This window comes from Adelges cooleyi, unplaced genomic scaffold, assembly GCF_023614345.1.
Source record: "Adelges cooleyi isolate 19-005CV unplaced genomic scaffold, UGA_ACOO_1.1 ACOO_flye_CR_arks_rails_tigmint_CR_PRNA_23, whole genome shotgun sequence".
NCBI lineage: Eukaryota > Metazoa > Arthropoda > Insecta > Hemiptera > Adelgidae > Adelges > Adelges cooleyi.
The window spans coordinates 2,143,824-2,166,711 of NW_026095893.1; the positions used below are offsets into that span (position 1 = coordinate 2,143,824).

General features: G+C 31.0%; 2 protein-coding genes, 1 long non-coding RNA gene and 4 other non-coding genes across 15 annotated transcripts in view; 4 read left to right on the forward strand and 3 right to left on the reverse strand.

Annotated features, from left to right (window-relative positions):
* Positions 1 to 5,341: 5,341 nt before the first annotated feature.
* Positions 5,342 to 19,143, forward strand: LOC126835829 (uncharacterized). The gene is made up of 3 exons (XM_050568671.1): positions 5,342 to 5,597; positions 14,882 to 15,111; positions 18,405 to 19,143. Exons 1-3 carry the CDS (start codon positions 5,513 to 5,515, stop codon positions 18,963 to 18,965), a joined length of 876 nt encoding a protein of 291 aa, XP_050424628.1. The 5' UTR covers positions 5,342 to 5,512; the 3' UTR covers positions 18,966 to 19,143.
* Trnag-gcc (transfer RNA glycine (anticodon GCC)) lies at positions 7,453 to 7,523 on the forward strand. The gene has a single exon. It is a non-coding gene; the product is annotated as a tRNA-Gly (tRNA).
* Trnag-gcc (transfer RNA glycine (anticodon GCC)) lies at positions 7,873 to 7,943 on the reverse strand. Its single transcript has one exon. It is a non-coding gene; the product is annotated as a tRNA-Gly (tRNA).
* Positions 14,798 to 15,293, reverse strand: LOC126835838 (uncharacterized). Its single transcript, XR_007685252.1, has 2 exons — positions 15,190 to 15,293; positions 14,798 to 15,132 (listed from the first exon to the last, which is right to left on the reverse strand). It is a non-coding gene; the product is annotated as an uncharacterized LOC126835838 (long non-coding RNA).
* Trnag-gcc (transfer RNA glycine (anticodon GCC)) lies at positions 15,647 to 15,717 on the forward strand. The gene has a single exon. It is a non-coding gene; the product is annotated as a tRNA-Gly (tRNA).
* On the forward strand, positions 16,240 to 16,311 carry Trnae-uuc (transfer RNA glutamic acid (anticodon UUC)). Its single transcript has one exon. It is a non-coding gene; the product is annotated as a tRNA-Glu (tRNA).
* Positions 19,144 to 19,148: 5 nt separating the features above from the next.
* Positions 19,149 to 22,888, reverse strand: part of LOC126835826 (NAD kinase-like) — a 37,351-nt gene continuing 33,611 nt past the window's right edge. For 6 of the 9 annotated variants that reach the window (XM_050568660.1, XM_050568661.1, XM_050568663.1 and 3 more), the window contains exons 5-9: positions 22,592 to 22,883; positions 21,781 to 21,938; positions 21,208 to 21,290; positions 20,717 to 20,947; positions 19,149 to 19,748 (exon numbers count right to left, since the gene is read on the reverse strand). In XM_050568660.1, coding sequence (XP_050424617.1) covers positions 20,749 to 20,947; positions 21,208 to 21,290; positions 21,781 to 21,938; positions 22,592 to 22,883 — 732 coding nt within the window. In that variant the 3' untranslated portion in view covers positions 19,149 to 19,748; positions 20,717 to 20,748. Of the gene's footprint in view, positions 19,749 to 20,716; positions 20,948 to 21,207; positions 21,291 to 21,572; positions 21,656 to 21,780; positions 21,939 to 22,591; positions 22,884 to 22,888 lie in introns of those variants that run through there. The other 3 variants (XM_050568658.1, XM_050568659.1, XM_050568666.1) reach the window with 3 other exon arrangements.

A 22,888-nucleotide genomic window follows, 5' to 3' on the forward strand; every position in this document is an offset into this window, starting at 1 on the left:
CTCGCTCAACGCTCAACGTTAATAGAAACGATAAATGTAATAATGTTTTGGTTAAGTATTATTTTGTCATAATAACTAGTGAAAGAAATGATCAAAAATGTAAGTTCATACTTGTCCAAACTTACTCCGTCTTAGCTTTTCGTTAAACCCAGACATTAATAATGATTCCCCAGTCTAAGGATTGAAAATATTTATAACTAGGCGACTTACCCTCACAAATCAGTCGTAACAAAAAATAAAAATAATAATAATGTTATATTATGCTTTAGTCGTAAACAATATGTGTCGTATACCATGGTATAAGAAGTGGACAGTGGACACATTTAGTAGGTATTTTCTTATTAACTGACAATAACCGCGGGTTTTATATTTTTTAATAAAAAATAAAAACCGTCGAGTTTTGTAACTGTCCACTCGGGTACAATGTAAAAGAGCGTTGCAATAAAATATTACATCCAATCATTCAAACCCATCGTAAAGCTTGTGAAACTCGCTTTATTAACTATTATTTATTTTTTATGATTTTCACTGAGGCTTGCCCGGAGTTAATCTTTTCCGTATGCCGCCGACACATGTTCAACGTGTATCCTGCGTAAAGTAATGTGCACACAAACAACATAGGTATAGTACCTAGTAACTACTACCTATGGTGGTTGTATTTTAATAATATGCGTTTGGTCTTTGTGACGTTTGGCTAAGTAAACTGGGGTAGACAACGGTTTATAAGAACTTATTAATTATTTTAATGAGTCGAATTAAAACAAACTAGAAATAGACAACATCATGATCAATTATCAATATTCATTGACAAAATCCAAATGTTTAAAAGTAAAGTCATGAAGTGGATGAGTAGGTACATAATACATATGTGAGTATGACATTTTACATGTTGTTAAAAATCTGTAATTTATATACATAGACGAGTTATATTAACTTGTTTTGCACTTTAAATAAATGCACCCGTTTAAAGAGTGACATCGAAGCGGCAATATTTTGATAACTATATAGAGTTACTACACTATATAGTTACTACTCTAGTACCTATATAGAAACACTGAAAATATCTTCGGTGTAATTCTACAGGCATTTAATTTTGTTCATGAAAAATAATTACAATTTTAGAACAAATATTACAAAAATAAAAACAATAAACTATACTAATACATTATAAAATTAGTTGCACAGACAGACATACCTTTATTTATATCGACTATATGCTATTGCAAAGCCAATGCAGAATTTGAACATGACTTCGAATATTTTATTAAGAATTACAAAACGCCATTTTATCTTCTGTTCTTTTGTAATCGGTTCTCTTTGATTCGTTCTTACACTTTGCGCATAAACAACAACCAGACGTTAAGCTTTAAAATACCTTAAGATTCTCGGCCTGGTTCTCCGTTCTGCTCGTACTTGTTATCTTAAAAACAAGGCGTAATACGTTTTCAAGTAATTGAGAGTTTACAAAACGAAGAAGGGGTCGATCATCAATATTACTACGGCAAGGTTTCGACAGAAGAATGGACTATAACATTTTACTTTTTGCCACTGTTCGACTCAATATTTGCATTGGCCATAAGTTGTAAGATATTCGTACACGCACACACACACACACACCGATACCGGTCCGACAGATACACACTATAGGCCCTCCTAAACAAGTAGTAGGTACTACACAGCCGCTTACAGGATACACTGGGTGGGACTGTCGGTCCGCATTATCTTCATGGTCGGTTTTCTGCCGACATCCGATACGCGACCAACGTGCACCTACCTTGTACATCATCACCGGTTAAAATATATTATGACTTATGAGAGTATCGGATGTACCTGAATCGTCGATCGCTCGACGAGGACCCGTATCAAAGTTTTGACCCCAGTCGTCGTGGGTTATACTGATACCTAGGTGCATAGTGTTAATATTTTACACACCTGTTGGCTGTTACCTAGACATATACGATAATGTTATGTGTGTGTGCGGCCTAATGCTCCAATGTGTTTTAATTACGATTTGTTAGTATTTCAAGAAAAAAAAACGGTAGGGATTCCATGAATCTAATCGCCCAGACGGCAAAGTATAAAGTAGACAATGGTATTCAATATGTATGTATGAATTATACACAACGTACGCATTTGAATGATGGTACATTTTGAACTTAAACAGGACAATCAATAATCCCTCCTTTTATTTTTAGTCCGCACGTGCCATGTAGCGGGTAATGAACATGACTGGAAACTACAACAACAATCGTCAAAAGGAACAAATCCTTTATAGCGGATCAGATAAGAACTTTTAATTACCACTTCTTCGGTTTTCTTTTTGTACATTAATGTTGCAGGTACTTTGAATCGGTGTTACAAAATGTTGTAATGACCTCTTATACATATAAGTTTATTAAAAACTTTTGTACAAGACGTTTAAGTCAGAGTTTAATCTGCCCAAGTCTAATACTCTATTTTTTTATTTACAAAATAATTGGCAAGAAGATCGGTGTATAAAAAAAAATAACTCATTTCTTTTCGCTATCGTTATTCCCTTTATCTTAAAGAGTTTTAAATAAATCATTAAAGGGAAACGAAAAAGCCAATTCTATAAAAACAAAAGACTAAAACGTGAAGTCACTGTCAAAGGTGCCTACAGAATCGATTTAAATTAATTTTTTTGTTATAATGTTTATCATCTTCTCTATGGTGCAGCGGCTGAAAGGTCGATTTCTTTGTAGTTGTATAAACATGTTTATTATAATTTATAAGCATTTATATTTATACTTTTTTATAGATCATCTAATGACCAATTTTCTAATATCTAAATTCTAAATTAAAATTCGGATTTTAGCCCCCGGAGAGAAAGTAGTAACTCAACTCCACATACAAAAATTGAAATCTGTCCACTAGACACGCCAAAAAGTGACTTCTACTAAAGTCATTAGTCAATCTTATCAAACTTTCGCGAAAAATAATGTAACTATATATATATATTACACTGTTACATTATTTTAAACTAATATGTATATATAATAGAACAACTATTTATTTACCTTAAAATTAGTTGGTATTATGTTTTAAATGGCTGTAAGATAAATTTTTGTCAAATATTGGCTTCCCGTCCCTCTTAAATCTTAATTCATTTAGGTATATTATAATACCTCTTAAAAACATCATTGTCATTTGTCCATCTTAATTCGTCTGATCTAGATAAATAATAGTAGTAAGTAGTAATTCGTAAGTCAATTTAATTAAATAAGAAACCAGTACAGTGAGGTCGAGTAGGTCACATTTCTATAGGAATTTTTATAACGCTTCAATGTGAATCGTCTGCCTTATTTAATAATTCCTTTGCCTTTGTTACCAATAGGCAACCAAATAAACAACATATTGAAAAATTTCTTTGAATACCGGTTGATTCACTCTCACACAGTAACTTAAAAATTTACTTTAGTCGTAGTGTAATTTTCCACTTTTTTTGCTTCGATAGAAATCCGGGTAGGTTTATTTAATGATGTTTTTATTTATTTACTTTTTTTTTTAGTCAGGAGATCTATGATTTCATCTAAGCCGCTGAACCGATTTCTTTATGTAGCAAGTCTATAGATCAGAAATCGTACCTAAATAAACGATGTTATAACTTTGTTGTGACTTGTGTGCGCTCGATGAATATATTTCTTTCAAGTGTTATTTTGACATAACTCACCTGTTATAATTTGTTCTGAAATATTGCCTATATAAAACGCCTTAAAAACCATTCGTTTTCAATCCGATTCGAAAGAGCTATTTATTAAGGAGCAAAGGATAGGCAGTATTTAACAAAAATTGGTCTAGTAGCGATTACAAGTATGCCAACCAACTTTAGGGTAAAAAATATTTATTTTTTTTAGTTGTAAGACTTTTGAAGTTATTTTTATTTGAGTTATGGCGAATTTTGGATAAAAAAAATGTCAATTTTCATTCCACCGTAGCGATCAATCCGATGATGCAATTTTGATAATGAAAACTGTTTTTAATATCTTTATGTGTTTATTTTGGATCCTACGAACAACTTTTTCCATATCTAAAGAAGCGTAATAATCTATGTTGAATATTTGTAAATTTATTTTATTTATACGTCAAATGTAAGTCCAAATTTCTTAAAAGTTGTTTGTAGGAAATAAAAGAGACAAGATTAGGAATCCAAACAGGTTTTAAAAATTCTTATCACTTAATTAGATCAATCAGTATGTTGGAATTAAAATTGGTCTTTTTAGCATTAAAAAACTTTCAGTTTCGAAGCATTACAACTACACCGACTAATTCGAAATACAGAAAAACATTCCCCCCTTCTGGAGAAAGGACTTTTGATATTTTCTTGTGTTGTCTATGTATATCAATAATACTATGTCTAAATAATATTCCATACAAATTTGGAACAAATTGGACTATTCTTGAAAAAGATATAGCCCGCCATAATTTTAATTTGAAAGATATTAGCTAAGTTAAAGTTCGCTAGGTATTTCTAGGTATAACTTTTGAAAGTTAGAGGTGAAGTTTTTTCATTTTTGGCTCAATAAATCTCAGGTACGATTTCTGATCTATAGACTTGCTTCACGAAGCAACCGGTTCTGGGGCTCACCCAAATATATCCTGGGTCAAAACACATAATTGTAAAAACTTCAAATTTAGAAGTATATGTTCAATGAATAATGACTATATTATTATAGAATTGTTTTTGTTAATTTTAATATTTTGGTAATTCCTGTCAATTGGTGCAATTCAAATTCTCAATACCGATCGAGTGACTTATCTAAGGATAGGTACAATCAACGATTCCGATTCTTGATCGATTCACGTTCCTTAGATTATTACACTTATTGTTTGGAATTTATATTTTTCGATCACATACAATATACATAATTCAATTAACCGCGATGCAGTATATTGTTATTAGTTAATTATTTATTACACATTTATCTCGATGATTCAATAACGATTACTCGGGCATTGGCCGTTGTTACTAAAATTTTAACACAATCTTTGTTTTTGTTAACATGTAACTTGTTAGAGTGTATTAGAGCTGACACACAAGTCGGCGATTGTCGGTCATCATGTCAACGACCAAGTTGCCGGCACAAGTCAAACGCCTGAATATTGTAGTTCCGCAACCAAACTTGTACTCGTACCTTCAAGCACACAAACACGCATTCGCTCTCCAACTGTCTGGAGGCCGGACATTGCAAAGACTACAGTGGCCGATGTCGGCGGGCGGGAAAGAGGGGAGAGCTGTCGGATTAAGGACGTTTGCTGGTTAGTGGAAGAAAAATAATAGGAAAACCCGGCGGTTTTAATTATTCGCCACAACACTGCTATTACGGCACAACACTAAACGGCACGCGCGGTTTTTTGCCGGCAACAGTTGGACGTCGGTGATCAGTCGGTGCACGGCCATGCGTGTGCTATCTACAGGCGACCGTGGTTAAGTAGTAGTCAGTCTCGAGATTTTTCTTTTACTCCGAATGTCCAGCGAAAATTATCGTCAGTCATGACAGATAAACCTCGGGTGGTGTCGGCTTGCATGAAACGAATCATCCGGGCCAGCGGAAAGACACAGAAACCTTTGATATCAGGTAAATGAGATTTCAAACAATTACTGTTCAGCACTCGACTATTTGTATGCGCAGGGCTTCATTTTAAAGTGCACTCCACATTTTAATTTATACGCCAAAAATGATAAAAATTCATCTTAAAGGGTCAGTTCTCCCTTACGGCTCGGTTAGGTCCAAACTAAGCACAGTTTATACGTTATAAGTTACCATGCTAAAAAATTCCAAAATTTTTTTTAAATTTGTTTAAAGTAAATCTCCAATAAAAACCTAACAGTGAAAAAGGGCCAAGTTCCAGACCCCTTCTGAAAAAAGTCAGCCTATCGAAGAAGTGATATCTACGTTGTGGCCAAGTCTGTTATATTTTCTTTGGTTCATAACCTCACTTCACTCCTACTTTCATGAGCAACACTGCTCTTTTATTTGTATTGCTTTACACTTAGCCAGTTACTGAATGAAACATGTCCTTATTGAATAAGGCATAAATCAGACTTGGCCGCACTGTAGTTTTATCACTACTTTGATAGGCTGACTTTTTTGGGAGGGGATCTGAACCTTTTCTCTTTTCTTCTGAGTTATCTCCTTGTGGCCTGGCGCACATCATTTTGAGAAAATTGCAACTTGCAGATTGTTTCCTTTATTTAAACTATAAGACCTACCTTTGTGCCAAATTTCACGTTTCTACCTATACGGGTAGTGTTTTATAATTTTAATGACGAGTGAGTGAGTCGGTCAGTAACAAAAATAAAAACTTTAAAATTCTCCCCTTTTAAAAAAGTTTACTATTAAAGGGCTCAATTTGTTACAGTATTCTAAGCTACTACAGCTTAATCTATGTTTAAATTTTCAAAAGCTTATCTTAAGAGGAAACAGAGATATGTGGGTTAGCAAAACACGGCCTTGACCTCTCTTTGCACTATTTGGCCGGCGCATCGAGAAATTTCCCGGTCTTCCGATCTAGCGGTCCGTCCCTGGTTACCATTTAAGTTTCAAGAGTTACTCCCTCCTCTCTAAATCTAGCTTTTGACTTAAAAAATTACAAAAAATTTAATTATTATTGTTTGATAAAAATTAAAAATGTTTTTCATAGGAATTTTTTTTTATAATTTTAGTATATCACCAAAAATTCAGGTGGGCCATGCAATTCTGAAGACTATATTATATATATACAGATATAAATACAGGAACGTATTTAGGGGGCTCGGGGGGGGGGGGGGGTTATTAAGACCCTGTAAAATTGTCTGTCTTGAAACATCTATGGTGGCAACATCTTGGGGCGATTTACTCGAACGATTCAAGACGACTACGAGTGGTAAAAAACTTCGGTCAGTTAAAATCTATTTGGAAAAGGTTGTTGGTTTATACGAATCATTAATGCAATATTTATTAGATTTAAGAAGTATGTTCGATGTCTATGAAAAGAAAGAAATTAAAAAATCACAACTCTAAATCATAAAAAAAACCCATAAAACAAAAGAAAATTAATGGTAGATGAAAAAAGAGAGGAAGATACACATGAAATCTTAGGCAGTTAGGCTCGTTTAGGATTAATAGGTACTATACTATAATTTGAATTTTTTTAAAGTACCTATTAAAACGTTCTAATCTACTACATGTTAATTTACTATATTCATTATATTTAAAGTTAAATATATACCTTTTTAATAAAAATATAACCTTTTTTTTTAAAAAACTACTTCACTTTATATATAACATGTGTATAATATAATATCATAAATGTACATATATTTATTAAGAGATTAGGTTGAACTTGGATCTATAATATTATATAGAGACAAAAACTCGGGGTTTTTCGGGTAGGTAAAAGAATTTCTACCTTTGATTTAAAAATGCTTGAAACTACGGTGCTACAACATCAGCATCAGTGGTTCAGTGGTAGAATGCTCGCCTGCCACGCGGGCGGCCCGGGTTCGATTCCCGGCTGATGCATACCATTTTTTTTTTATTGGTTTTGAAATCCGTAAAAATGTATTAGGGAGATGTTTAACTTATAATTTTTTAATTTTAAAGCTTACTCAACAAAACGTTTTTTTTTTTATTTTTAAAAATTATGACATTTTTTTGGATATATCAACAAAAAAAAAAAATTCATAAATAAATGAAATGTGTTCCACACCACATTCAGTTACATAAAAATGAAATAAAAGCACGTACTAAATAATTAAAATTTAAAACTAATCATACGAACAAAAAAATAATAATTCACCTATCCTCTATTATATTTTTTAATAGAAAAGACATGATTTAAATTGTATTTTAATAAATTTTATTAAAAACATGCATCAGCCGGGAATCGAACCCGGGCCGCCCGCGTGGCAGGCGAGCATTCTACCACTGAACCACTGATGCTCGTGCAGATTTCTGCTGAAATTCATCACATTTTGATGGCTAGTTGGACAATAACTACAAAAAATTAATGTATAATGATGATGATTATATAATGATTTATGTATGTATATGGCGTGCCGCGTGAACCGAAGAAGATACGAGTTGTATCTTACACTTGGCATAATTGTTGATATTTTAAAAAGTTATAAGTTAATATAACTCTAATAAAAAATATCAATAATATGAATTAAAAAATGCAAATTATGTTTGAAAAATGAAAATCATACTTGTAAAAAATAATATTTTCATTTTTCAGTCGTTGTGACCAGATTTAGATTAGCTATTTGTAACAATTTCATTCAGGTCTTATGGAATTAAAAATACCTGGTATTTTAAGTTTTTAATGCATTCAGGTTAAACAATATCAATAATTATAATGTATTGACGTTATTTCAATTTAATAATAACAGGTAACCAATACCCCTCACGTTTATTTTAGCTACGTTCGAGTGACGACCTTTTTTTTTGGTACTTTCCGTGCGCACTTATTGTAGTTATTATTAATTTGTAAGTACATACAAATTTCCTAACAATTTTTACTAATACGAAGTGTGTGAAGAAAAACTTGTAATTTTTAGCTAAAATAATTATTAATATACTAATAATACAACTTTTTTTTAATAATATTAAAAGAATTGTACATTTTTAATAGGTATTAAGTTCTCATATAAATAATTATAGAATTATAGGAGTCACTTTATTTTTTAAGTTCTAAGTCGAAAGGGGCTGAAAATGACGTGACCCCTCTACTAAGGTGGGATTTTGTACAGGTTACGAAAATATACTTTATAAGTTTTAAAATGTATTATCTTCGGAAAATCAAAAATGGAGGGGCTATGTTTATACCACACTGATGTCCACACTTCACCCATATACTAGTACGGTTCGGTACCGGAACAGTGAACACCCTGTATAATGAGTTGTATTACATACTGCATAACTGTGTATATAAGTCATACACGACCGTTAACTTAATAATCAATGTATAATGGTATTACAACAAATAAGGTTAATTAAAATTTAATGTGTTTTCACTTTTCTAAATCGCAATCGATTCTTTAAAAATGTTATTTCTAACCATTTGCAACAGATAGGTTACTTCACGTATATTATTATTTTAAAATGTCTCCGGATGCCTTTTAACGGATAAACGTAAACTTTTGAATCCGACAAGCAACAACAGATATCAAAGATGTACGCAACACTCTATTTCACACACTGTACACGGTATCTCGTTCTCGGATCACTTTAAAATAATTTATAGACACACCACAACGCCTACACACACAAACTGCACTATATGTAGTTTGATAATTGCCGTTAGCGTCTGATGTGTAGGTCACCACATATTGTTAAGGCCCGTGACGGCATTAGAACAATTAATATAAATAGAACCGTATGGTACTACCGGCGCACCACACTACATTAGATCCTACAATGACAAGCGTGGCCGGGTAAAGTATAGGTATGATCATCAATTAAGTACGCGAACCAAGTACAATGATATAGCTGTTACAAACCCTTTACGTTGATCGCATATTATTATTAATGTGTACAAAAAAAAAAAAATTGATTCACATTCTACATGTCATATGTACGTTGTACACCTATATTATAACATATCATGTATTATACTGTAAAAACCTTCTATATATATATATATATATTCATAAAGACTCTCGAGACCAAGGATAATTATTGCAGTCGACATGGTACGTTCACAGGTAGGTCGGTATACTTAGTTTATATGTTGTTTCTGTAAAGATCGGTTCACGCGACGAGCGACTGTAATGTATTCTTTTTTGTGAATAGGTCTCGCCTAAGGACTTAAACGAACGACACAACAGCTGCTGGCGGTTTGTTTGGAAATAAATGTGCTGGGGTACTTAGGCCCGCGTTCATGACAATTGCCCGTGTACAGCCAGCATGAAATTGCGTGTCGTCAAAACGCAAGGCCAGCTATAACCTTTGGTAACGCCTCGTGCGATATACTGCCCGAAGGACCCGACCGACAAACTATAAATTTCACAAAAATAAAACAGAACGAATAATAATAATAATAATAATAATAGTAACAACACATTTTATAGACTTTTTATACTTGAAGCTTTCGCAGATCGTTAAACTTGTAGTATTTTGAATTTGCGTTGGTGTTGGGTTTATAACTGTTCAGGATTTCCTTGACCGCGCACACACATCACACAAGCACCACGCGGTCTCCTAGAAAAAAAATAAGTGAAAAAAAACTGATTCGACTTGAGGGTCGTAGGTAAGTATTATTCTATTTATCAGTTTGATCTACCGAATGTCATTAATAATTGATTTCCGAGCTAATCATTGTAATATGTACCTAATTTGCACGAGGTCGTTGAAACAGCGACTGCAGCGCGGATGCAAGAATTGAGTAATACTACGGATTCGTGTATACAAGTTATGTATATACATGACTATTACAGGTGGCAGTAAACATTGATAATAATTATCATGTCGTGGAAATTGACTATCTCGTCGATGCCCGTAATTGAAATTACAGTGTTTATTTAATTAGACATAGGTTTCACAAATTACAGCGTACAACGAAAATCCGAGAAAAGTTTTCAACGTGACACTTATGGAAACTATATTATTATTTGAACGACTTTTAAGTTGTATATAAACTATAGTGCATTAACTTCTAGGCATAATATATATATAATGTGCCAACGCGTTTGTAACTGATTCTTTATGTTGAAAACGTAATATGTAACTACTTGGAAAGTCAGCAGCTTCGCTTCAACATACATTTTATGTATTTATAATAAGTTTGAAAATTATTAGATTATTTTTCTAACCTAACCTTTATAAAACCACTTGGGCTGTACAGCCCAAATTTTGAGATCTCTCTTGATAATACTTTAAAAAAAAATCTACTATAGAGTATAGTTTGGCAACACATTATTGTACAAATATTTCTGAATTTCGTGGTAATGACTGTTTATTTTACTAGTCTATAAATTGTCTTAAAAATAATTTGTATCCTTGTTATTCCCACCACTTCAATTATTGGCTTCCGAAGGATACAACGTCGGACGTGCAAAAACATTATATCTAACTCTAAAATTGTTGTATTACAATGCTATACAGTATACGACCTGATTTTTTTCCAAACACTTCCTCTTGAGTTATCAATAGATTTCCGATATAAAGTTGTTTTTAAAACAGTCAACTAAACGACATTTTTCAAGCAAGTTTTTGTTTCAACCTTAAATGGCACATGTGTAATTTTATCAAAGGCAATATGTTTGTACAGGTACTAAGTGGCCTTTAGGCAATCCATTTGCGTTAAAAAGAAATAAGACATACTTTAAAGTACATTTCACCAGCCTTCCCTACCCCCCATACCGGTAATGCTCTTTATTTTCATACTAATATTTAGTCCACAATTTGTTTGATCATATTGAACATTTGTCCTTCCACGAGAAAAAAAATAATAATCTGATTTTGAAATGTACCTCATATTTTAGTGAATTCTGACATCACCAATTAAAAAATAGTCAACAAAAATCGGCTTTCTCTTATTTACACGGTTTTATTATCATCAAATGTATAATTTCGAAGCAACGAGAATTTTAATTATCGTTCTCATTCGTGTATACTTAGATAATTGACAAGTTATGAAGTGTAATCAAGACTAAGTTGATCACCGAACTGTAACGGACCGTAGGTAGTAGGGGTACTGTGTATTTACATCACATTCGCGGATTCGCCTATAAGCACATAATATTGTGATATCTGAAAATGCACACGCTATGGACTTTTAGAGTGTTATTTGTAAATACTCAACAGTTCCCGTGTTTCAATTAGTTCAGGACACAATATTAAATATAATATGATAGCTATATCCTGTAAATCGTGCATTTGTCCTGTCGATTCTTCATGCTTGACGTACTACGTGCAGCACAGACATGCCCGAACTATTCCAATAAATAGGTATACAGTATATATTCGGTTGTAAAACCGAAAGTCAAACTTCAAATAATGTAAATATTGGTAGTAATACACACATTTCTGTACGTTTGTCAATTACAATTACTTACAAGCATAAAAGAAAAGGGAAATAAACAATATATGTTTTGACATGTTGATGACCGTGAAAAGTAAACAGATTGTAAATGTACTTCGGCGCTTATTGTACTCATAAATGGATACATCGTACTTCACTCATGTTATGAGCTATCCATATTTGGACAATCGACAATATTAGATTACTAACAGTATACTCTAAAATTATAATAACTTGGTAGTTAAAGTGCAAACGCTCAATTCCATTTATGTTACAGGAAGAATATAGAGTAAATGACTGATGATTTGCAATGTAGGTATAACATAAATAGTATGGTTCAGATCTATTTGTCCTTCGAAATTCACTTTTATTTGCACTTATTTAAAACATGGAGTTGGGTTTTCTGATTGTCAATGTTTATTTATTGTTATTTAAGTAAAATGTCATTTATATCTATTAAAATAAATGATAAATATGATTTTATGTACGGTTAGATAAGCAATTTTAAAAGTCACTGACCATTGTTACATCTTATATAGTAATTAAAACTAAGTTACCGGAACTCTCGAATTGTTGATAATCAATATTTTCTTAGTACAATACCTACATAATTTATTTTTATACATATAAAACAAAATAATACCTAAATACTGCGATATTACAAAAAAGAAGTAAAACTTGATAAGAAATATTCACTACTTCTTTAAGTTGTGGTTTTATTATCTGTATATAAATTGAAGTAACCAATATTTTATTTCTTTATTTTTGGAAGTTGTATCATTATTATGGCAATACACCTAAACTTATCTCACCATCATCCCAACTTATCACTCCTTATCCCGCACTATATTGCCTTTTCATACTTTTTTTAATTACTAAAATATACTTTCTTATTCCTAGAAAAAAAATAAATGCACATTTTCAAGCAAAACTTTTAAATATTTATTCAATCCACATTGCAGACACTTACTCCTCCAATTGGCAAATGATATGCATGGTCAATGTGTTTGTTCTATAAGCAACTTAACAGTTATGAAGATTCAAATTTAAAGTTTAGGATTATTTTTAGATATACCAAAAAGATACAAGTATTAAAGCTATGGCCTATGTTAATTATATAATAAATAATAATTAAAAACCTTAAACTTTAATTTGTTATGTAACCGGTGATATTGTGATAAAAATTGTACCGTTTTAGATTAATTCCAAGGCGCGGCCTTAGAACCGTCTAAATCGAACGATATTTAATTCAAATGTAATTAGATTCGATTATGGTGCTCAGTCATCGAAACCTTTTTACAAGTAACGCTCGTTAATGATATTCACGGATGTCAAATGAAAACAAACTGATATATATATTATATATTTATATATACATCCATAGTATAGCATAATTACTATCCAAGGACTTAAAGGATTTCTAAGAATTCAATGGAAAAAACCGAAGGAAAAGGAGAGTTCAAACAATTCTTGCGTTGAAGAACGCATTCTATGTTGTCCCTCCTGTCGCAAAAATATAAATACATAGTTTTAGCTTCGATGTGAATCTGAAAAGGTATTAATTTTACAATTCCTGTTATTAAAAAAACAACAATCTGTACAAACGATATATATATATATATATATATATGTTCACAAATGATACGAGTATATCAATAGATCAATGCATATCAATTTATTTCTGATCATTTTTTGTTCATTTTAGACCTGTGTTTGCTTGGTACGGCAGATGAAAGTGATGATTCAAATAATAATGTAAATACCAAACAATGAATTGTATGACTTTGTTTAAAAACAATGTAGATTGTATCACTTAATAATAAATTGATTTAATTTCTCGAGTACTATATTCTAAAATCTATAATAATAGCTATAATCAATGACAATAAAGTTGATTTTGGTATAATTGATCTTTGGAAATGGTTCACAAAACATCCTTAGCCAATATCTTTCTAAATTTTCTATACTTAAGTCTCCCAACAGTAACAGTCGTTCCACAGAAAGCCTATTCGAAATTATCTCGCATAAAAAACAAATATAGAACAACTGTTAACCAGCAGAACTTAAATTGCTTAATGATATTATCAAACATTCGCGAGTAATAAAGTAAGAAAAAAGAGTTCCTAATGTAGTACGTATGTAAATTGTAATTATTTTTAATAAAGGTAATATATTGTTTTTTTTTCTTTTAAAGTGATTAGCCAAAAATTGATAAACATTTCATAAATAATAATTAAAGTTGGTTTTTATTAAAAAAAATTGGTGAATTTTTTTTTTTTTTCAAATTTATGTAGGTGCCCTCAAGAAAATACCTGAGCCCGGGTCTCAAATTTTGTTAATCCGGTTCTGTTTGCTAAATATATAATATTTAAACTTTTTTAATAGAAATATATGATATACTATACATAGAAGTAAATTAATAAATGTCAACTATTTGACATTAGTTTTAGGCTATGAAAACCTAATGAACTTAAGATGACTTTTACGACATGAAATTTAAGTTAATAAATTATAAATATTTGGCAGTTATTTTAGGTGAATTATTGCGAAAGCTGGGGACTATAGGTAGAGACTAGGGTGATCCCTAATCATTAGGACTAAGGAGTAATGATGGGGATAAGAAGTGTATTTAGGTAATATATATACTACCTAAATAGTAAATACTATATTTATATAATTTTATACATACATCTTGGACTATTATTTTATTTACTTAAATTAATACCTACTTTCATCAAATGACTAATTTATTTTTTAATTACATTTATCCCCGTTAAGTTAAAAGTATTTGGACCTGCCTCTAATGTATTTTTTTTTTTTTTAATAATTATTAATATTATTTATGTTTTAATTCAAGGATCGGTGACAGCCACGTTAGGAGACGAGTTGACGTTCGGCAGTGGTGCATTTACGGGCCGTTGTGTGGCTGAAGTTCGCGACGGACACCTGTTGATTCGATGGGACAGTCCAGCCGGATATTGTTGGAAGCTCTTATTGAAACACCTAAATCTTATGTCTTGCGAACACTCTACTTACGGATTTCGTCTCACACGGCTCGCCTCCACAACGCCAATCATATCCATAACAGTAAGTATCATAACAATGTACCTATCAACAGAAAAACATAAATTATAATTTATTACTTAAACTACTTGGTGTACCTACCTCTTTAGTTTAGCACATACATCCTTGTGGGGTCGGTCGGTCAGTCGAATCCCCTTTCTCTCTCCGTCCAGACCCTGCAAAGTCCAAATCCAATGTCAAATCCCTATATCTATTTATTTGCCCCATTTGTTTACAATTACCACACAGCTCACCCAACATAACAGCACAACCTAACCTGGTACAGAGTAGTGAGTTCTGACACAAAAATAACAAAAACGCACATTATTGTAAGTAAATTAATATATTTGCTTAGTTTCGTATTACGTATCAATAAGTTAAATAAACTTTTTTTACTGTGTATTTATGGTTCATTTTTAAAGTAATTTCGGCCGAAGTCTAATGTAACAACTTTTTAGAATGGTATTCTAATTAGTAATTATAGTACACAGCATTAAAAAGTAATTTACGTATGGTTGCTTAATGCTTATATACATGTAATTTTATCACTTGTGCATGAGCATCAGTGGTTCAGTGGTAGAATGCTCGCCTGCCACGCGGGCGGCCCGGGTTCGATTCCCGGCTGATGCATAAAATTTTGGTAGTATTTGTTTTATTTTTAATTAAACAGAACATTATTACTTATTGTTACCAAAAATAAAATTCTTTACTGTTGGGTTTTAAGTGCAACGTGTGCTTGACAATATTTTAATAAATACTTCCAACTGTATTGGTATACTGTCTAAACTAAAATTAGGAACCAGATGTTTTTGACGTAGTTGCAAATTGAATTTTCAGAATATTATACGTTTCAATTTTAAATATAATAAATAAATAATAATTAATATAATATCACTAATTAGTAATAATGTAACTATAGATAGATAATAGTATGATACCTAAAACGAGAGATAAACATTGATTATGAATGATATTGTATTTATTTTTTATAATAAATGCTATTCATAGTAATGTACTAATATTATTTGCATTACATATTTACATGTCATGTAAATAACATCTCAATAAAAATTTAAATATACTGTATACTATGTTAAGTTTGTGTAGAGTGTAGACTTTAAATAGTATACACTCTATACATGTTCTCGTTGATCCGGTATGGTCTAGTGGCTAGGATACCTGGCTTTCACCCAGGAGGCTCGGGTTCGATTCCCGGTACCGGAATAATTTTTTCGCTTTTTTAACAAAACCATTTTTTTACAGTTTTATTATACTTCTTATTTAGTAAGAAATATAATATTTAAATTAAATAAATAATTAATTAAATATAGTAAATGATAAAACATCAATCGTTTGGGTTTCCTTGCTTACATAAACTTAATTAATTAATTTTTTTTTAATATCTTACATCACCCTAATATGTAATTATTTATTATTCATTCTAATTTTTATGTTATACACATTTTAAATCCATCTGAACTTTCAACAGATCAACTTGTAGTTTACATAATTGAAACCATGCCAATGTCGAAACGTAGATAATAAAGTTATATTATGAAACATTGATTATCAACATATTATAATCACACATTCCACTTTTTAAGAGGACGCCACACCGGCCATTTCTAAGGAGTAGAGTATAGGCAATTTTTCGAAAAATCTTAATTTAGAGTTTGAACTATAATGCATACTTATTAATACAGTAATGAGGATACTTCGTCGATTGCCATTTTTTTTTTGACAGACTATTACAGTCATTTCTATAAGATAAATTGAAATTTTTCCCCTTCAAAACTGCTTTGAGCGAATTTTTTTTCTCAGGCTTCATAAATAGTTAAGAAAAGAAATTCATACATATTATTTATGACGAAATTATCTGTGTTCTATCATCCGTATTTTTTCGATATACCTAATACACCAACGCTATACCAGTATGATGCCTGAAACGAGAAAACAAAAATAGTATGATAATAAGTTGGACAAAAAATTATGGTCCTTACAAATATAATCAATTTTTGTTATTATTACTAGTAAGTAGTATTCAATGGATCACCTTGTTTTCCCAAATATCGTAACTTTTTTATATCGACATTTAAGGTGATGGACATCATTGGCTGTATTACAAAATGTAGATATATGTTTTTATTTCAATTGTAAAATTGATGAATGGAGTCTACTATAAAGTACCCAAGATTAAGTATATATTTACAAAATAATATCAAATTTACATCTTTCTTGTATTGGCACATTGTTTTTAGCTTCGATGCGTACCTAGCTGAAAAAGTATTGCTTTTACAATAATGTGTTTATGTTTTATCTAATTTTTTTGGTTTGGATCCATATCTTCTAAACTGCTGAACCGATTTCTTCGTGTAGCGAGTCAAAAATGTGTACTTCTACTATTTACAGATTCGCATCGAGGCGTTTATTTGAAAGTGATAAAACTAGGTACTTTCAATTATAATAATTCTTGTAGGTCTATGACCTTCTCCGCGCCAATATGCTCCATATCCACTATCATAGGCGGAGATTGGGGGTGCTTGAGGTGGCTTAGCACCCCCAAAATAATCAATAGCCCCCCAATTATTTGATCACTCGTTAAAGTAATAAATCCCTTAATTAATGGAGTAAAAACTAAAATTATTAATAAGAATAATTTATGAAAATTATTTCAGTTCCAAAACGGCAAAACATTATAACAATGTTTTTGATAATGTTATCATTTAATTTTAATTCAAGTGCTAAATAAAGTTGTACATTTTTCAAAAAACGCAATAAATATTGATAAAATTCAAAAGGCTCTAACCCTAAATGTATTTCCCAGCTCATTCAAATTATTTCAAGTCGCCTTGTCTTTGCCAATTAGTTTAGCTACATGCGAACGAAGCTTTTCAGCTATGCGCAAAATTAAGACATGGTTACCTGACATGGTTGCAAGACAGGTTTAACAATTCATCCATATTATACATTGAAAACTATTTAAATATTGATGTAGAAAAAAATTATTGATATATTTTGATCTAAGAATAGGTACATTGCCTTAAAATAATATGTATTTACTTAAATAACATACAAATATTATATTTTAATTTTTATGATTTTTATTTATACATTTGTAATGTTATATAGTATTATATATTAATAATTTAGAAGTGTAAATCCCTTGCTGGTCATTTTAGGTAGAAAAATGCTAGCCCCCCCCCCCAAAAAAAATTAATGAAATCTCCGCCTACGTCCACTATACTGGCATTTTTTTGTTATAAAATAATTCAATTTTATATTTATTGGTAAGTAACGGACATATTTTATTTTTTTAGGCCGATAATGAAACCGATTATCATCACTGGACGACGACAATCGCGGGTCAACTTTTAAGTCAAACTCCCCTAGAAGACGTTAAGTTCCTGGACATACTCGGCATAGTCTCGAGTGGACTACCCTGTAGAAGACACTCGGCCATAGAAACAGCTTCGCCAGTATCCCCGTTGAAGCATAAAAAAAATAGTCTAGATATGCAGGAAGTGAACAACAACAACACATTGTCGTTGTTTGGTTCACGCATGTATAAGAAAAATGTATCATGTCTACCCGATTTAATAAGAGAATGTGAAAGATCCCGCAGCCCCCACATCGATGAATTCTATGACTATGTCCCTGTAAAGCAAAAGCGAATGATGTTTGAAGGATCGTTGTTCTGTTCATCGAAAAGTGTAAATGACTTACACGATCTATCCGCTCGTCTGCCGAATAACACCAAGTCTAGATCGATGCAGAACTTGGACCTGAATACAGTGCCCGTTAAAGACATATGTAGGTACTTCGAGAATAGATTTAACGCCAACGAAAAAACTACTGCACAGTTCAGATCACTTTATTAGATGGCGCCTACACAACGCAAGATGATCTGGTGACCGACGTTGTGGCAGATAATTTTAGTCAACAAAGAAACAATGTTCCAAAGATTTTAGAAACTATTACGATAATATATTATTTAATGTATATTAATGTATACTCTTTAGTCATAACAAATAGCTTTGTTTCCAAATAAATAAAAACAAATGTTAACTAAAAACATCTTTACAAATGTTTTACTAAAAATAATAAAATATAATACAAGTTTTGCTAACACTATCTTAACAATATTATAACATACTATATAATATTACATTGAAATGTAGAATGGGAAACAAGACAGATATTAAATTTGAGTTCAATATTTCTGTTAGAAAAACAGTGGTATAAAATATATATTGGTAAAAAAAAAAAGTTAAGCCCAAATAAATTAATAACTGTTCCCCAAATTAAAGGCTTATTAAAAAAAAAAAAAAAAAATTACGAGCGTACAATTAGTTTTTTTACGAAAACTATCACTCTCATTACCTTTAAATAACCAATACAATAAAATTAACAAGTATATTAATTAGTTAAAACTAAAGTCAGTACTGCAAAAATTATAACTGAGTAGGTAATGCTAATTCTCTGAGGTAGCTTAGAGACATGTACCTTTAACAGTTAATTACAAGACAATATTAATAAAATGTATTTTGCACGAATTTGTCCATTGTGAGAACCAATGATTGTGTAGATACGACTTCTAGAGGAGTAAACGAGTTTGGCAAAAACTTTTGAACTTCATTAAATGCACGGTGCACCCTGGTAATCTGAAATTTTTTTGTACACAATAATAAAGTTAGTTTAATAAATATAATATTATTTGTAATTAGTTTAGAAAACATGAAATAATATTTTTTTTTAATACAAAAACTATATATGATATATTTACATATTGAATAAAACATTTCTTTTATTTTTAAGTCCGTAGTTACTGGAATTTAGCAAAAGGTGAACTTTTAGCTCGATAAGTAGCTTTCAGATACAGTTTCTGATATATAGACTTACTGCATGAAGAAATCGGTTCAACGGTTTAGAAGAAATTGTGTTCACACAAAAATAAATCTAATAATATAAAAACCTATTATTTAAAAAATAATACTTTTTCAGCATCAAAACTAAAAAAATAAGGTGTAAGAAACAAACAATACCTAATATTCAAATGTTTTATGGAACTCAAAATTAGAATTGTGAAAATCGGAGATTGATACAAGACTGTAAAGATTTTTTTAGAAAAAAAAAAAATTATTATCAACATCAGATAATTTAAAGAGACATAAGAGATTATCCATAGAGTACGTTTTTATACAAAAAAAACCAGGTCACACTTAACCTTATAAGGGACGTTAAACATTATATTTTATACAAATATAATATTCCATAAAGTTTTTTTAACAGTTATTATTAAAATTAATAATAGTTATTAAAAATAATTATGGCATGTGCAAGATAAAAATATATACATCATGACCGCCATAACAAAAAATTTGTATTTATATGCTAAATATACCCTACATAGTATATACTAGGATATTATGTTTTCTTAATACCATTAAAACATATTTTTTGTGTAAACGAAAACTAAAAATCGAAAGATAATATAAAGTAGTAACTAGTATCCTTTACGAGACAAAACAGAATCGTAAAAAATAAATCATTGAATGAAGGTCATGATGCAAAATCCATTTTATTAAGTGCTGATGGGCTTTAATACATGTAAAACAAATGAAGTACTAACAATTCTTGATGATGAAAATGATTTACCCAAGACTAATAAATAATGCCTTTTGATGGCGGATCTAGTGAATCGTCATAACTAGAATGTGCCAGATCAGACAATTCTTCAAAGTGTTTTTGCCGTTTGCGTACGTTCCAATGCAAGCATTCAGCAAGCGAATCAAACCAGTCGGATATTTGATCTTGAGCGCATATTGATGGTACAGGATATATTGATGTCGTTACTCGTAAACTATTAATAAAAATCATAATAGATAAATATATATATAGACTAAAAGATAATGCATATAAAATGTGAGAAAAAAATAAAAAATTAGTACACATGGTTATTAAAAGTCCTACAAGTGACCATTTTTAAAATTAGTTTATACAGTTGAAGGCAATATTAATTGTGCATTAAATATATGTTAAAATGATTGGTTCAATTTAAATCTACTGTTAATATTCCATCACCAGCTACCAAATATTATTCAACAAATTTTGGTGACCGACCTATCATCCGCACATAACTCCTGTTGGTTTCTACCATCGAATGAAACCCAAGCAGTTGAACGGGCGTCGGGGCTCAACATAATCTGTAACAAGCATTCAGTCTTACCATTTCAATTGCAACTAAACTCAATTAAAAATAGTCATAATTTATATTATTCATCACAATCTTTTTTAATCAGCAGAGGCGTCAAGTTGACACAAGAAATTGTTTAGAAAATAAGACTTCGAGTAACCATGTGTACTATTCACAACTCAGGCGTTAATTAAGTATTTAAAAATATATATATATTCTTTTTTAAATCTTCAATTACTAGAGTACAATAATTATAGTTTAATGACAATCACTTCTGTAACATTCCTATTACCTATCACCGTGGAAAATTTCTTGCCGATTACGACCATCAAATGACACCCAGGCCGTATTGCGGCTATCTGGAGATACCATTATCTATATGAATAAGAAAAAAATTACCTAACTCTGCTGATTTACAATAGCACACATTTCTTTTTTTTAATCCTATTATTGTCATGTAAAAGATAAACTGATAAAAATGTTTATTCATTCAAATTTACTTTTAATTCAACACCGGCTGGCACTACAATAGGCCTGAATGATAGTGAGTGAGGACATATGGGAGTCACCATGATAGCTGGAACACTGGGATGGATCATTGACGCTCCAGCCGCTACAGCATAGGCAGTGCTTCCAGTTGGTGTTGACACGATAAGACCTAATAATTAAGACACTATTATCAACACGTATGAGGTAACAAGTAAAATCGTTAAAAATTAGTACACTCTGTTCTTAAGAAAGACTAAGACAATTTTTTACGCAGGTTAAAAATGGGAAGGCGGTAATCTGAATTGATCACTGCTCTCTCTTATTCACTTAATCTAGAGTGCACGTAATATTTACTTTTTTAGCCATGGTAATCATCAGTAAATCCTTAATTAGTGAATATTACGTTATAAATACTCTCGAAAATGCAATATTTACATATACATATATATTTAACACTATTTAAAAAAACTCGATTCTTAGTTAAAGTATGAAAATAAAGTAATAAAATAAGTATTTATAAAAAAAAAATGTAAGACCTTAAATTTGATTTATATGATTTAAATAATAATCTACTGATGACTGTTAGAGCTACACACAGTTTCAAAAAAATTAATTAAATTTAGTTATGATATATATTGCATAATAATATATATTTTAATACTATTTATGAAGAAAATCATTGCCATTGAAGCTTTAATAAAATTAATAATAGAAAAAATTCCATTAATTTAACAACACTTTTTTACTCAACAACACAGTAATAGGATGATATTAGTTTCTGATAATAAATCATTTAAAATAAGAACGACAAAAAACATTTACCATCTCCTTGCACAGACGTTATATATTTTCCATCCAAAAACAAATCTATATTAGAAAGGTACGGCGATGGTCCTCGATCAATAACAACTTCATTTAGCACCAATAAATTTGGAGGAGGTTTCTCAGTATCCTCATTCTTCCGAACTATTATACATCTAAGTCTACTGCGAAGAGTTAAAGCTGCATGTCCTTCAAGGACGTTAGTTACTTGTTGTTGGAAATTGTCAAACTTGAATGGCGTCAAAAAACCTAGGGAACCCAAGTGGAACGCCATAACAGGAGGTACAGATTGCTAAG

What these genes read in the sequence shown, in the direction of transcription:
- LOC126835829 (XM_050568671.1), top strand. Translation starts at nt 5,513, where the DNA reads ATGACAGATAAACCTCGGGTGGTGTCGGCTTGCATGAAACGAATCATC. An exon ending in ACAGAAACCTTTGATATCAG is followed by an intron (nt 5,598 to 14,881) that starts GTAAATGAGATT and finishes TTTTAATTCAAG; the next exon opens with GATCGGTGACAGCCACGTTA. An exon ending in CGCCAATCATATCCATAACA is followed by an intron (nt 15,112 to 18,404) that starts GTAAGTATCATA and finishes TTATTTTTTTAG; the next exon opens with GCCGATAATGAAACCGATTA.